Source organism: Balaenoptera ricei, chromosome 12 (assembly GCF_028023285.1).
Source record: "Balaenoptera ricei isolate mBalRic1 chromosome 12, mBalRic1.hap2, whole genome shotgun sequence".
NCBI classification, from domain to species: Eukaryota; Metazoa; Chordata; class Mammalia; order Artiodactyla; family Balaenopteridae; genus Balaenoptera; species Balaenoptera ricei.
The window spans coordinates 2,207,584-2,222,602 of record NC_082650.1 but is presented as its reverse complement, the minus strand read 5'-3'; the positions used below and the strand labels follow the sequence as shown (position 1 = coordinate 2,222,602).

Below are 15,019 nucleotides of genomic sequence, written 5' to 3'. Positions count from 1 at the left end.
CCCCACGCTTCCTGCTTCCCGCAGCCGCTGCCTCATCCCCACGCTTCCTGCTTCCCGCAGCGCTGCCTCATCCCCACGCTTCCTGCTTCCCGCAGCCGCTGCCTCATCCCCACGCTTCCTGCTTCCCGCAGCCGCTGCCTCATCCCCACGCTTCCTGCTTCCCGCAGCCGCTGCCTCATCCCCACGCTTCCTGCTTCCCGCAGCCGCTGCCTCATCCCCACGCTTCCTGCTTCCCGCAGCCGCTGCCTCATCCCCACGCTTCCTGCTTCCCGCAGCCGCTGCCTCATCCCCACGCTTCCTGCTTCCCGCAGCCCTGCCTCATCCCCACGCTTCCTGCTTCCCGCAGCCCCTGCCTCATCCCCACGCTTCCTGCTTCCCGCAGCCGCTGCCTCATCCCCACGCTTCCTGCTTCCCGCAGCCGCTGCCTCATCCCACGCTTCCTGCTTCCCGCAGCCGCTGCCTCATCCCCACGCTTCCTGCTTCCCGCAGCCGCTGCCTCATCCCCACGCTTCCTGCTTCCCGCAGCCCTGCCTCATCCCCACGCTTCCTGCTTCCCGCAGCCCCTGCCTCATCCCCACGCTTCCTGCTTCCCGCAGCCCGCTGCCTCATCCCCACGCTTCCTGCTTCCCGCAGCCCGCTGCCTCATCCCCACGCTTCCTGCTTCCCGCAGCCCGCTGCCTCATCCCCACGCTTCCTGCTTCCCGCAGCCCGTGCCTCATCCCCACGCTTCCTGCTTCCCGCAGCCGCTGCCTCATCCCCACGCTTCCTGCTTCCCGCAGCCCCTGCCTCATCCCCACGCTTCCTGCTTCCCGCAGCCCGCTGCCTCATCCCCACGCTTCCTGCTTCCCGCAGCCCTGCCTCATCCCCACGCTTCCTGCTTCCCGCAGCCGCTGCCTCATCCCCACGCTTCCTGCTTCCCGCAGCCCGCTGCCTCATCCCCACGCTTCCTGCTTCCCGCAGCCGCTGCCTCATCCCCACGCTTCCTGCTTCCCGCAGCCGCTGCCTCATCCCCACGCTTCCTGCTTCCCGCAGCCGCTGCCTCATCCCCACGCTTCCTGCTTCCCGCAGCCGCTGCCTCATCCCCACGCTTCCTGCTTCCCGCAGCCGCTGCCTCATCCCCACGCTTCCTGCTTCCCGCAGCCCGCTGCCTCATCCCCACGCTTCCTGCTTCCCGCAGCCGCTGCCTCATCCCCACGCTTCCTGCTTCCCGCAGCCGCTGCCTCATCCCCACGCTTCCTGCTTCCCGCAGCCGCTGCCTCATCCCCACGCTTCCTGCTTCCCGCAGCCGCTGCCTCATCCCCACGCTTCCTGCTTCCCGCAGCCGCTGCCTCATCCCCACGCTTCCTGCTTCCCGCAGCCGCTGCCTCATCCCCACGCTTCCTGCTTCCCGCAGCCGCTGCCTCATCCCCACGCTTCCTGCTTCCCGCAGCCGCTGCCTCATCCCCACGCTTCCTGCTTCCCGCAGCCGCTGCCTCATCCCCACGCTTCCTGCTTCCGCAGCCCCTGCCTCATCCCCACGCTTCCTGCTTCCCGCAGCCGCTGCCTCATCCCCACGCTTCCTGCTTCCCGCAGCCGCTGCCTCATCCCCACGCTTCCTGCTTCCCGCAGCCGCTGCCTCATCCCCACGCTTCCTGCTTCCCGCAGCCGCTGCCTCATCCCCACGCTTCCTGCTTCCCGCAGCCGCTGCCTCATCCCCACGCTTCCTGCTTCCCGCAGCCGCTGCCTCATCCCCACGCTTCCTGCTTCCCGCAGCCGCTGCCTCATCCCCACGCTTCCTGCTTCCCGCAGCCGCTGCCTCATCCCCACGCTTCCTGCTTCCCGCAGCCGCTGCCTCATCCCCACGCTTCCTGCTTCCCGCAGCCGCTGCCTCATCCCCACGCTTCCTGCTTCCCGCAGCCGCTGCCTCATCCCCACGCTTCCTGCTTCCCGCAGCCGCTGCCTCATCCCCACGCTTCCTGCTTCCCGCAGCCGCTGCCTCATCCCCACGCTTCCTGCTTCCCGCAGCCGCTGCCTCATCCCCACGCTTCCTGCTTCCCGCAGCCGCTGCCTCATCCCCACGCTTCCTGCTTCCCGCAGCCGCTGCCTCATCCCCACGCTTCCTGCTTCCCGCAGCCGCTGCCTCATCCCCACGCTTCCTGCTTCCCGCAGCCGCTGCCTCATCCCCACGCTTCCTGCTTCCCGCAGCCGCTGCCTCATCCCCACGCTTCCTGCTTCCCGCAGCCGCTGCCTCATCCCCACGCTTCCTGCTTCCCGCAGCCCGCTGCCTCATCCCCACGCTTCCTGCTTCCCGCAGCCGCTGCCTCATCCCCACGCTTCCTGCTTCCCGCAGCCGCTGCCTCATCCCCACGCTTCCTGCTTCCCGCAGCCGCTGCCTCATCCCCACGCTTCCTGCTTCCCGCAGCCCGCTGCCTCATCCCCACGCTTCCTGCTTCCCGCAGCCGCTGCCTCATCCCCACGCTTCCTGCTTCCCGCAGCCGCTGCCTCATCCCCACGCTTCCTGCTTCCCGCAGCCGCTGCCTCATCCCCACGCTTCCTGCTTCCCGCAGCCGCTGCCTCATCCCCACGCTTCCTGCTTCCCGCAGCCGCTGCCTCATCCCCACGCTTCCTGCTTCCCGCAGCCGCTGCCTCATCCCCACGCTTCCTGCTTCCCGCAGCCGCTGCCTCATCCCCACGCTTCCTGCTTCCCGCAGCCGCTGCCTCATCCCCACGCTTCCTGCTTCCCGCAGCCGCTGCCTCATCCCCACGCTTCCTGCTTCCCGCAGCCGCTGCCTCATCCCCACGCTTCCTGCTTCCCGCAGCCGCTGCCTCATCCCCACGCTTCCTGCTTCCCGCAGCCGCTGCCTCATCCCCACGCTTCCTGCTTCCCGCAGCCGCTGCCTCATCCCCACGCTTCCTGCTTCCCGCAGCCCGCTGCCTCATCCCCACGCTTCCTGCTTCCCGCAGCCCGCTGCCTCATCCCCACGCTTCCTGCTTCCCGCAGCCGCTGCCTCATCCCCACGCTTCCTGCTTCCCGCAGCCGCTGCCTCATCCCCACGCTTCCTGCTTCCCGCAGCCGCTGCCTCATCCCCACGCTTCCTGCTTCCCGCAGCCCGCTGCCTCATCCCCACGCTTCCTGCTTCCCGCAGCCGCTGCCTCATCCCCACGCTTCCTGCTTCCCGCAGCCGCTGCCTCATCCCCACGCTTCCTGCTTCCCGCAGCCGCTGCCTCATCCCCACGCTTCCTGCTTCCCGCAGCCGCTGCCTCATCCCCACGCTTCCTGCTTCCCGCAGCCCCTGCCTCATCCCCACGCTTCCTGCTTCCCGCAGCCCCTGCCTCATCCCCACGCTTCCTGCTTCCCGCAGCCCGTGCCTCATCCCCACGCTTCCTGCTTCCCGCAGCCGCTGCCTCATCCCACGCTTCCTGCTTCCGCAGCCCGTGCCTCATCCCCACGCTTCCTGCTTCCCGCAGCCGCTGCCTCATCCCCACGCTTCCTGCTTCCCGCAGCCGCTGCCTCATCCCCACGCTTCCTGCTTCCCGCAGCCGCTGCCTCATCCCCACGCTTCCTGCTTCCCGCAGCCCTGCCTCATCCCCACGCTTCCTGCTTCCCGCAGCCCGTGCCTCATCCCCACGCTTCCTGCTTCCCGCAGCCGCTGCCTCATCCCCACGCTTCCTGCTTCCCGCAGCCGCTGCCTCATCCCCACGCTTCCTGCTTCCCGCAGCCGCTGCCTCATCCCCACGCTTCCTGCTTCCCGCAGCCGCTGCCTCATCCCCACGCTTCCTGCTTCCCGCAGCCGCTGCCTCATCCCCACGCTTCCTGCTTCCCGCAGCCGCTGCCTCATCCCCACGCTTCCTGCTTCCCGCAGCCGCTGCCTCATCCCCACGCTTCCTGCTTCCCGCAGCCGCTGCCTCATCCCCACGCTTCCTGCTTCCCGCAGCCGCTGCCTCATCCCCACGCTTCCTGCTTCCCGCAGCCGCTGCCTCATCCCCACGCTTCCTGCTTCCCGCAGCCGCTGCCTCATCCCCACGCTTCCTGCTTCCCGCAGCCCCTGCCTCATCCCCACGCTTCCTGCTTCCCGCAGCCGCTGCCTCATCCCCACGCTTCCTGCTTCCCGCAGCCCGTGCCTCATCCCCACGCTTCCTGCTTCCCGCAGCCGCTGCCTCATCCCCACGCTTCCTGCTTCCCGCAGCCCGCTGCCTCATCCCCACGCTTCCTGCTTCCCGCAGCCGCTGCCTCATCCCCACGCTTCCTGCTTCCCGCAGCCCCTGCCTCATCCCCACGCTTCCTGCTTCCCGCAGCCGCTGCCTCATCCCCACGCTTCCTGCTTCCCGCAGCCGCTGCCTCATCCCCACGCTTCCTGCTTCCCGCAGCCGCTGCCTCATCCCCACGCTTCCTGCTTCCCGCAGCCGCTGCCTCATCCCCACGCTTCCTGCTTCCCGCAGCCGCTGCCTCATCCCCACGCTTCCTGCTTCCCGCAGCCGCTGCCTCATCCCCACGCTTCCTGCTTCCCGCAGCCGCTGCCTCATCCCCACGCTTCCTGCTTCCCGCAGCCGCTGCCTCATCCCCACGCTTCCTGCTTCCCGCAGCCGCTGCCTCATCCCCACGCTTCCTGCTTCCCGCAGCCGCTGCCTCATCCCCACGCTTCCTGCTTCCCGCAGCCGCTGCCTCATCCCCACGCTTCCTGCTTCCCGCAGCCGCTGCCTCATCCCCACGCTTCCTGCTTCCCGCAGCCGCTGCCTCATCCCCACGCTTCCTGCTTCCCGCAGCCGCTGCCTCATCCCCACGCTTCCTGCTTCCCGCAGCCCGCTGCCTCATCCCCACGCTTCCTGCTTCCCGCAGCCCGTGCCTCATCCCCACGCTTCCTGCTTCCCACAGCCGCTGCCTCATCCCCACGCTTCCTGCTTCCCGCAGCCCCTGCCTCATCCCCACGCTTCCTGCTTCCCGCAGCCGCTGCCTCATCCCCACGCTTCCTGCTTCCCGCAGCCCGTGCCTCATCCCCACGCTTCCTGCTTCCCGCAGCCCCTGCCTCATCCCCACGCTTCCTGCTTCCTGCAGCCGCTGCCTCATCCCCACGCTTCCTGCTTCCCGCAGCCGCTGCCTCATCCCCACGCTTCCTGCTTCCCGCAGCCGCTGCCTCATCCCACGCTTCCTGCTTCCCGCAGCCCGTGCCTCATCCCCACGCTTCCTGCTTCCCGCAGCCGCTGCCTCATCCCCACGCTTCCTGCTTCCCGCAGCCGCTGCCTCATCCCCACGCTTCCTGCTTCCCGCAGCCGCTGCCTCATCCCCACGCTTCCTGCTTCCCGCAGCCCTGCCTCATCCCCACGCTTCCTGCTTCCCGCAGCCGCTGCCTCATCCCCACGCTTCCTGCTTCCCGCAGCCCCTGCCTCATCCCCACGCTTCCTGCTTCCCGCAGCCGCTGCCTCATCCCCACGCTTCCTGCTTCCCGCAGCCGCTGCCTCATCCCCACGCTTCCTGCTTCCCGCAGCCCCTGCCTCATCCCCACGCTTCCTGCTTCCCGCAGCCCGTGCCTCATCCCCACGTTTCCTGCTTCCCGCAGCCCCTGCCTCATCCCCACGCTTCCTGCTTCCCGCAGCCGCTGCCTCATCCCCACGCTTCCTGCTTCCCGCAGCCCCTGCCTCATCCCCACGCTTCCTGCTTCCCGCAGCCCGTGCCTCATCCCCACGCTTCCTGCTTCCCGCAGCCCTGCCTCATCCCCACGCTTCCTGCTTCCCGCAGCCGCTGCCTCATCCCCACGCTTCCTGCTTCCCGCAGCCACTGCCTCATCCCCACGCTTCCTGCTTCCCGCAGCCCCTGCCTCATCCCCACGCTTCCTGCTTCCCGCAGCCCGTGCCTCATCCCCACGCTTCCTGCTTCCCGCAGCCGCTGCCTCATCCCCACGCTTCCTGCTTCCCGCAGCCGCTGCCTCATCCCCACGCTTCCTGCTTCCCGCAGCCGCTGCCTCATCCCCACGCTTCCTGCTTCCCGCAGCCGCTGCCTCATCCCCACGCTTCCTGCTTCCCGCAGCCGCTGCCTCATCCCCACGCTTCCTGCTTCCCGCAGCCGCTGCCTCATCCCCACGCTTCCTGCTTCCCGCAGCCGCTGCCTCATCCCCACGCTTCCTGCTTCCCGCAGCCCCTGCCTCATCCCCACGCTTCCTGCTTCCCGCAGCCCGTGCCTCATCCCCACGTTTCCTGCTTCCCGCAGCCCTGCCTCATCCCCACGCTTCCTGCTTCCCGCAGCCGCTGCCTCATCCCCACGCTTCCTGCTTCCCGCAGCCACTGCCTCATCCCCACGCTTCCTGCTTCCCGCAGCCCCTGCCTCATCCCCACGCTTCCTGCTTCCCGCAGCCCGTGCCTCATCCCCACGCTTCCTGCTTCCCGCAGCCGCTGCCTCATCCCCACGCTTCCTGCTTCCCGCAGCCGCTGCCTCATCCCCACGCTTCCTGCTTCCCGCAGCCGCTGCCTCATCCCCACGCTTCCTGCTTCCCGCAGCCGCTGCCTCATCCCCACGCTTCCTGCTTCCCGCAGCCGCTGCCTCATCCCCACGCTTCCTGCTTCCCGCAGCCGCTGCCTCATCCCCACGCTTCCTGCTTCCCGCAGCCGCTGCCTCATCCCCACGCTTCCTGCTTCCCGCAGCCGCTGCCTCATCCCCACGCTTCCTGCTTCCCGCAGCCCCTGCCTCATCCCCACGCTTCCTGCTTCCCGCAGCCCCTGCCTCATCCCCACGCTTCCTGCTTCCCGCAGCCCCTGCCTCATCCCCACGCTTCCTGCTTCCCGCAGCCGCTGCCTCATCCCACGCTTCCTGCTTCCCGCAGCCCGTGCCTCATCCCCACGCTTCCTGCTTCCCGCAGCCGCTGCCTCATCCCCACGCTTCCTGCTTCCCGCAGCCCCTGCCTCATCCCCACGCTTCCTGCTTCCCGCAGCCGCTGCCTCATCCCCACGCTTCCTGCTTCCCGCAGCCGCTGCCTCATCCCCACGCTTCCTGCTTCCCGCAGCCGCTGCCTCATCCCCACGCTTCCTGCTTCCCGCAGCCGCTGCCTCATCCCCACGCTTCCTGCTTCCCGCAGCCGCTGCCCTCATCCCCACGCTTCCTGCTTCCCGCAGCCGCTGCCTCATCCCCACGCTTCCTGCTTCCCGCAGCCGCTGCCTCATCCCCACGCTTCCTGCTTCCCGCAGCCGCTGCCTCATCCCCACGCTTCCTGCTTCCCGCAGCCGCTGCCTCATCCCCACGCTTCCTGCTTCCCGCAGCCGCTGCCTCATCCCCACGCTTCCTGCTTCCCGCAGCCGCTGCCTCATCCCCACGCTTCCTGCTTCCCGCAGCCGCTGCCTCATCCCCACGCTTCCTGCTTCCCGCAGCCGCTGCCTCATCCCCACGCTTCCTGCTTCCCGCAGCCGCTGCCTCATCCCCACGCTTCCTGCTTCCCGCAGCCCGCTGCCTCATCCCCACGCTTCCTGCTTCCCGCAGCCGCTGCCTCATCCCCACGCTTCCTGCTTCCCGCAGCCGCTGCCTCATCCCCACGCTTCCTGCTTCCCGCAGCCGCTGCCTCATCCCCACGCTTCCTGCTTCCCGCAGCCGCTGCCTCATCCCCACGCTTCCTGCTTCCCGCAGCCGCTGCCTCATCCCCACGCTTCCTGCTTCCCGCAGCCGCTGCCTCATCCCCACGCTTCCTGCTTCCCGCAGCCGCTGCCTCATCCCCACGCTTCCTGCTTCCCGCAGCCGCTGCCTCATCCCCACGCTTCCTGCTTCCCGCAGCCGCTGCCTCATCCCCACGCTTCCTGCTTCCCGCAGCCGCTGCCTCATCCCCACGCTTCCTGCTTCCCGCAGCCGCTGCCTCATCCCCACGCTTCCTGCTTCCCGCAGCCGCTGCCTCATCCCCACGCTTCCTGCTTCCCGCAGCCGCTGCCTCATCCCCACGCTTCCTGCTTCCCGCAGCCGCTGCCTCATCCCCACGCTTCCTGCTTCCCGCAGCCGCTGCCTCATCCCCACGCTTCCTGCTTCCCGCAGCCGCTGCCTCATCCCCACGCTTCCTGCTTCCCGCAGCCGCTGCCTCATCCCCACGCTTCCTGCTTCCCGCAGCCCGTGCCTCATCCCCACGCTTCCTGCTTCCCGCAGCCCGTGCCTCATCCCCACGCTTCCTGCTTCCCACAGCCGCTGCCTCATCCCCACGCTTCCTGCTTCCCGCAGCCCCTGCCTCATCCCCACGCTTCCTGCTTCCCGCAGCCGCTGCCTCATCCCCACGCTTCCTGCTTCCCGCAGCCGCTGCCTCATCCCCACGCTTCCTGCTTCCCGCAGCCGCTGCCTCATCCCCACGCTTCCTGCTTCCCGCAGCCGCTGCCTCATCCCCACGCTTCCTGCTTCCCGCAGCCCCTGCCTCATCCCCACGCTTCCTGCTTCCCGCAGCCCCTGCCTCATCCCCACGCTTCCTGCTTCCCGCAGCCCGTGCCTCATCCACACGCTTCCTGCTTCCCGCAGCCGCTGCCTCATCCCCACGCTTCCTGCTTCCCGCAGCCGCTGCCTCATCCCCACGCTTCCTGCTTCCCGCAGCCGCTGCCTCATCCCCACGCTTCCTGCTTCCCGCAGCCGCTGCCTCATCCCCACGCTTCCTGCTTCCCGCAGCCGCTGCCTCATCCCCACGCTTCCTGCTTCCCGCAGCCGCTGCCTCATCCCCACGCTTCCTGCTTCCCGCAGCCGCTGCCTCATCCCCACGCTTCCTGCTTCCCGCAGCCGCTGCCTCATCCCCACGCTTCCTGCTTCCCGCAGCCGCTGCCTCATCCCCACGCTTCCTGCTTCCCGCAGCCGCTGCCTCATCCCCACGCTTCCTGCTTCCCGCAGCCCCTGCCTCATCCCCACGCTTCCTGCTTCCTGCAGCCCCTGCCTCATCCCCACGCTTCCTGCTTCCCGCAGCCGCTGCCTCATCCCCACGCTTCCTGCTTCCCGCAGCCGCTGCCTCATCCCCACGCTTCCTGCTTCCCGCAGCCCGTGCCTCATCCCCGCGCTTCCTGCTTCCCGCAGCCGCTGCCTCATCCCCACGCTTCCTGCTTCCCGCAGCCGCTGCCTCATCCCCACGCTTCCTGCTTCCCGCAGCCGCTGCCTCATCCCCACGCTTCCTGCTTCCCGCAGCCCCTGCCTCATCCCCACGCTTCCTGCTTCCCGCAGCCGCTGCCTCATCCCCACGCTTCCTGCTTCCCGCAGCCCCTGCCTCATCCCCACGCTTCCTGCTTCCCGCAGCCGCTGCCTCATCCCCACGCTTCCTGCTTCCCGCAGCCGCTGCCTCATCCCCACGCTTCCTGCTTCCCGCAGCCCCTGCCTCATCCCCACGCTTCCTGCTTCCCGCAGCCCGTGCCTCATCCCCACGTTTCCTGCTTCCCGCAGCCCCTGCCTCATCCCCACGCTTCCTGCTTCCCGCAGCCGCTGCCTCATCCCCACGCTTCCTGCTTCCCGCAGCCCCTGCCTCATCCCCACGCTTCCTGCTTCCCGCAGCCCGTGCCTCATCCCCACGTTTCCTGCTTCCCGCAGCCCCTGCCTCATCCCCACGCTTCCTGCTTCCCGCAGCCGCTGCCTCATCCCCACGCTTCCTGCTTCCCGCAGCCACTGCCTCATCCCCACGCTTCCTGCTTCCCGCAGCCCCTGCCTCATCCCCACGCTTCCTGCTTCCCGCAGCCCGTGCCTCATCCCCACGCTTCCTGCTTCCCGCAGCCGCTGCCTCATCCCCACGCTTCCTGCTTCCCGCAGCCGCTGCCTCATCCCCACGCTTCCTGCTTCCCGCAGCCGCTGCCTCATCCCCACGCTTCCTGCTTCCCGCAGCCGCTGCCTCATCCCCACGCTTCCTGCTTCCCGCAGCCCCTGCCTCATCCCCACGCTTCCTGCTTCCCGCAGCCGCTGCCTCATCCCCACGCTTCCTGCTTCCCGCAGCCGCTGCCTCATCCCCACGCTTCCTGCTTCCCGCAGCCGCTGCCTCATCCCCACGCTTCCTGCTTCCCGCAGCCCCTGCCTCATCCCCACGCTTCCTGCTTCCCACAGCCGCTGCCTCATCCCCACGCTTCCTGCTTCCCGCAGCCGCTGCCTCATCCCTGAGAAGGCGGGGTGCCAGGGCAACCAGGGAGCCGCGTGTCTCCAGGCTCCGCGGAGACCAAGGTTCCCGCTGTGCCTGAGGCAGAGCAAGCAGCTCCAGCTTAACGCTGTGTCAACACAATGCACATTATTCTTGTTTTTGTCATTTGTCACTTGGTGCCTAGCATAGCTTGGTGTGAAGCGAACAAAGGGTCAAATAGGTAACCAGAGCCAGCTCAGGCAAAGGCAATGGCAGCGGTGACATTTGGCTTTTGCTGTGAAAGAAAAACCTATTAGCATGATTGCTTCCTCCATTTATTTTACTTGTAAAGGGAAAGGAGGGGGAGGAGAAGGGGGGGAGGAGGGAGAGACAGGAGGGGGAGGATGGGAAGGAGGGAAGGGGAGGGGGAGGGGGAGGGGAGGAGGGAAAGCGAGGAGGGGGAGGATGAGGATGGGGGAGGAGGGAGAGGGGAGGAAGAATAGCAGGAAGAAGAGGGGGAGGGGGAGGAGAGGAGGGGTAGAGGAGGGGGCGGGGAAGAAGACAAGTGCTTCCCTTCGCAGCCAGACCTTCTTTCACAAGGGTCCTGCCATCTGTTTCCTTGGCTTCCACATCCAGCTCAGCCCGACCCTGTGGTCACTTGTGCAGGGGGTCCCTGCTGTGCTGCAGACAACTGACCAGGCACCAGAGGAGAAAACTTCGCAGAGAGGGTCTCTTCCCTTGCAGAAGCCAGAGCCCAAAACTCAGAAAACCACCACTGTTTGAGAGTCGACAAAGTGCAGACACCGAAATAAGAGCTTTTACGTTCCTTCTCCTTTATGGCTGAGACAGGTGTTACTACCTCCACGGGGGGAAGAAACACACCACGTAGGATCATACACTCAGCTAATTAGTCCAGATGACCCCAAAGCCAGGACTTTAACACCTGGACTATTATCGTTCCTTCCTGCCTGGTCCCCCAACAACACAACAGAAGATCCCACCCATCAGCCGGGGGCCTCTCTGAAGCCCTCCCCGCCCATCCCTTTCCTGTCTCCTGGAGACTCCAAACTGCATAGGCTGTGTTCTCACCCCAGGATTTTCTCTCCCTTTCCACCCCTCAACATACTCTGACCATCCTCATCCTCTTTCCAGATGGTGCCCTTTCTTCAAGTGCATGCCAAGGGTCTCCAGGGGTCTTGAGCGCAGGGAACGTTCTGCTTTTTCTGAATCTCACCCAGTGCCTTGCCCCAAACAGGTACTTAGTCATGTTTGCTGATTAATTGAAACTGAGAAGAAGAACATCTGGTCCCATGACAATTCTAAAGTCTGCTTGGAAGACAGAAGTTGAACAGTCTGCCTGAAGTGGGGTTATCTGGAAATTTCTGCTCCTAACTCCAGTTGCTAGGAGTGTGCAATGTGGGAACAGGTCCAGCCGGGGCCCTTTGTTTGCTTAATACTCATGTATTAGTGAGCTTGCCTCTTTGTGTGCTAATGAGAGGCTGGCAGCACGCTCTGGTCTGCAATTTCCTTTCCGCCCACAGCCCTGCTGCCAGCCGGCGGCGAGGCACATTTGTTACTTATAATGGAGTTCCGCTGCCCACCGCTGGAAGGGAAGGCGGATTTCAATCTCCAAAGTGGGAACCAAATTTCAAAACCAAATGTCTTTTTTTTTCAAGTGAATGACCATGTTCAAATACCTGTCTCTCCATGTGTTAGGAGAGCCAACCTGCAAAATCCATGCCCGAGGAGAAGCCCATGGGAGTGACCTGTATGTAAACAACGAGGACGGTCCCTCAACTCACTCAGCAAGCCGATCGACTGATGACTGTAAGCCCTGACCAACAGAGGCTTACCTGTGGCTCCTGGGACACAAAAGGGAAAGACAACGGCCACCACCCAGGAGCGGGGGATGGGCAGGACTTCCAGGGCCACTGACGCCTCCAGCCGGCCACTGCAGTGTGACAGTGAGTGCTGCAGGGGGAAGCTCAGGGGCCGAGCTCCTGGGAGGGCACGAAGTCCAGTCCAGAGGCGTCAGAAGACTTTCTGGAAGGAGTGAAGGCCTCGCAAGACCTGCGGGATGTGGCGGTGACCAGGGAAAGGTCGGGAGGTGTGGGTGAGGAGGGACGTTTAGGGGATGTGTTTACAGAGGCCCCATCCTGAGAGGAAGGACCCCAAGGAGCATTCAGCTGCTTTGGTCACAGCTGTTGAGCTCTTCTGGTGAGGTGAGGCTGGCCAGCCAGCCAGACTAGACCAACAGGAGCCCCAGACGCCATACTGGGGAATGGATTGGACCCACTGGATCCAGTGCTGAGCACTGTCTGAGGCAGGGGATACGGTGACGGACGGAGTGGTGAGGGCCTGGCCTCATGGAGCTCACAGGCACCGCGTGGTGTGCGCCACAGGACCCGGCGTGCACACGGGGCGCCTCAGCCAGACGTGGGACCCAGGGCACGGGAAGGCGGAGAAGGAAGTGTGACATGCACACCGAGATCTGAATAATAAACAGGAGATCGTCTGCTGTGGGGAAGGCGGTAGATGCGTGTCAGCGTCCTGGGCAAGTGCACGACCGAATCCAGACCGGGGCTGGCACTCTGGGGATGCCTATGACCACCTTGGCCGCCTCGCTGGGGCCTGAGAATGAAGCCAAGCAGATGGAAGCAGAAGGAAGTGATGGAGACTGGCAGGTCCCTTCAACATGGCTGGGATCCAGCCATCCCTAAGGCCACGTCCCTCCTCCCTGCCCTTACCTGCTGTTTCCGAAGCCAGTCCTGACTGACAGAGTCAAACCATGTTTACATGTCCTGGATCAGTGGGCAAGGAAATGCGGCCAGATAAGGGCGGGGACGGAGCAGGGGGGAGTGGTGGGTGGGATAGCTCCACGGCAGGGTAGGAGGGCTGGTTCTCTAACATCTCCGGTCTTCTGAGGAGGAAGAAGCCACCCCAGTGACAGCAATGCCCAGCCCAGGAGCCCTGGGGAAGACGTGGAGGCCAATGTGCCTTCCCCTCAGCTGCACTGCTCTCTCCACTCAGATGCGACTCCGAGAGTTTCCTGAGTGAGGCTTCTGCGTTGTGTGTGACCTCAGCGTCCCACAGTCATAGCCTGAGAGAAGGGACTCCTGGCAGCTCCTAGGGTCCCCCCACTCCCTCCCCCGGCTTCCAAGGGGGCCAGTTTGCTGTCATTCAGCTGCAGCTGTCAGATCACAACCGCTTCCTGAGAATTCTGACCCCATCAGTCACGCCCGAACCCAGGGGAGCTGCCCCACCTGGTGACAGCAGGACTTCCTCCGGTGGGGCAAGCTTCTGTAGGGACAGTGTCACTGATGGGTCCATGGTCTCGCTAAGTGCTCCTTCCAGAAAGCACACACTACGTTCAACGTGAGCTCAAGGCAGCATGACAAAACAGGTGTTTCACACACATTAGCATTTTACAACATCACAACGTTCTGAGCAATGTCTACAAAGTCGTGGGCTATCCTGGCAAGCAAGAAGACTGTGCTCCCCCTTCAACTTGATTCTGGGAATCACCATGGGCTATGATTTCATTCTCTGTGACCCTAATCAGAAAAAAGACTGAATAGGGCTTCATTGAGGAAAACATGCACTTGGAATTCAGGGCTGAATCTGAGCTACCTCGCCAACCTACAAGTCCAAAGAGTTTGTACTGTAACAATGAAGACAGAAAATTTGAATCTCTCCTCTCTTGTCCTGCACCTCCAATTCTGAGCCCCCTGCACGTGCTTTTCTTGTTCAGCTCTGTGCACACAGTAGGCGCCTACTTCTTGTCGCTGACTGACAGACCTTCCAGGACCACACTAACTTGTCATCAGAAACCTTGCAGATACTTCACTGTGTGGCAGCCCCCAGGCCACAGAGCATGAAGCTGGTGAAGAAGGCACAAGAGCGTGATGACAGGCTGCTTCCTGACCAGCCCTGGGGCTTCCTTGGGGTTTCGTTCACGGTTAAAGATCAGACTTAATGTGGAACTACCCGGGGGAAGATCTAGCAGGAATCTACGTGGTATCACGGCCTCTGATGAATTCATTACTGCCCCTGACCACAGATTCACAGTGATTCGTCTTGTGTCTCCTTTTACCCACACAAAGGCAAAGCGGATTTTATCACTAACCCAAGACCAGCTCTCCTTGTCCGAGGGTCAAACACCCACGGTTGTGCAATCCCGCTGAACTGGGAGTCGGGGCTGCACATAAAAACCACTGCTTGCTTTAGAGGATTTTGGAGGGTGAAACTCCACGTTCCTCGCTGTCTGTGCCATGGGAATTCTTGGAGTCCCAGAGACGTTCAGAAGGTAAGATCACATGACAACTGTACACACCTACCTGCAGACTCTGCAGACCTCCGTAGGCAGTAAAGAGAAGTAGAAATCCAAAGGAAAGCACCAGGATGTTCTTCAGGCTTCTTTCCATCGTGCTGCCTAAAAGCTTCAAGCACCAATAGATTTGTAGTTCCGTAAAAGAAACCAAATAGGGCTCAGGAAAAGCAGTCGGTACCTAGAAGTCACGTTCTGTCTTGGAGTCTGAGTTAGACGTGTATTTAGTCACTAAGGCTGCTGAGCGTTAATGAACTTGACAGTTACTGAAGCACCCGGGGCTGTTACTCATTCACCTTCTCTGGAACCCACAGTAATCACTTTCTAACTGGGCAAAAATTAGGACTCTTATCAGCTCATATGGACTGGAAATTTTTTCTACTGATTTCTGATAGATATGGTCCTTATAGGAAAGTGGTGCTTTTCATATTATATATTATTATATAATCGCATATATTATATAATTATATATATTACATAGTATTACATGTGTATATCTTTATATATATATATATATATATATATATATATATATATATATATATACACATACATATAAATGGTACCTTCCTCATTAAGAGAAATTGTCAGTGGTGCAGAACTTGGAATGTACTTCAGTCTTAAAGAACAAAGTATAAATGTCAGCTTCAAGATCTATAGTTCAACTTCTGAAAAAGAGTTAACA

The 15,019-nt window shown here is 63.6% G+C and overlaps 1 protein-coding gene across 1 annotated transcript in view; it reads right to left on the bottom strand.

Moving 5' to 3' along the window:
- The window catches only part of UNC93A (unc-93 homolog A), a 48,883-nt gene extending 34,452 nt beyond the window's left edge, over nt 1-14,431 (bottom strand). The window contains exon 1 of the mRNA XM_059942067.1: nt 14,345-14,431. Within this exon, the coding sequence (XP_059798050.1) occupies nt 14,345-14,431 (87 nt within the window). The remainder of the gene's footprint in view (nt 1-14,344) is intronic.
- Nucleotides 14,432-15,019: the final 588 nt, after the last annotated feature.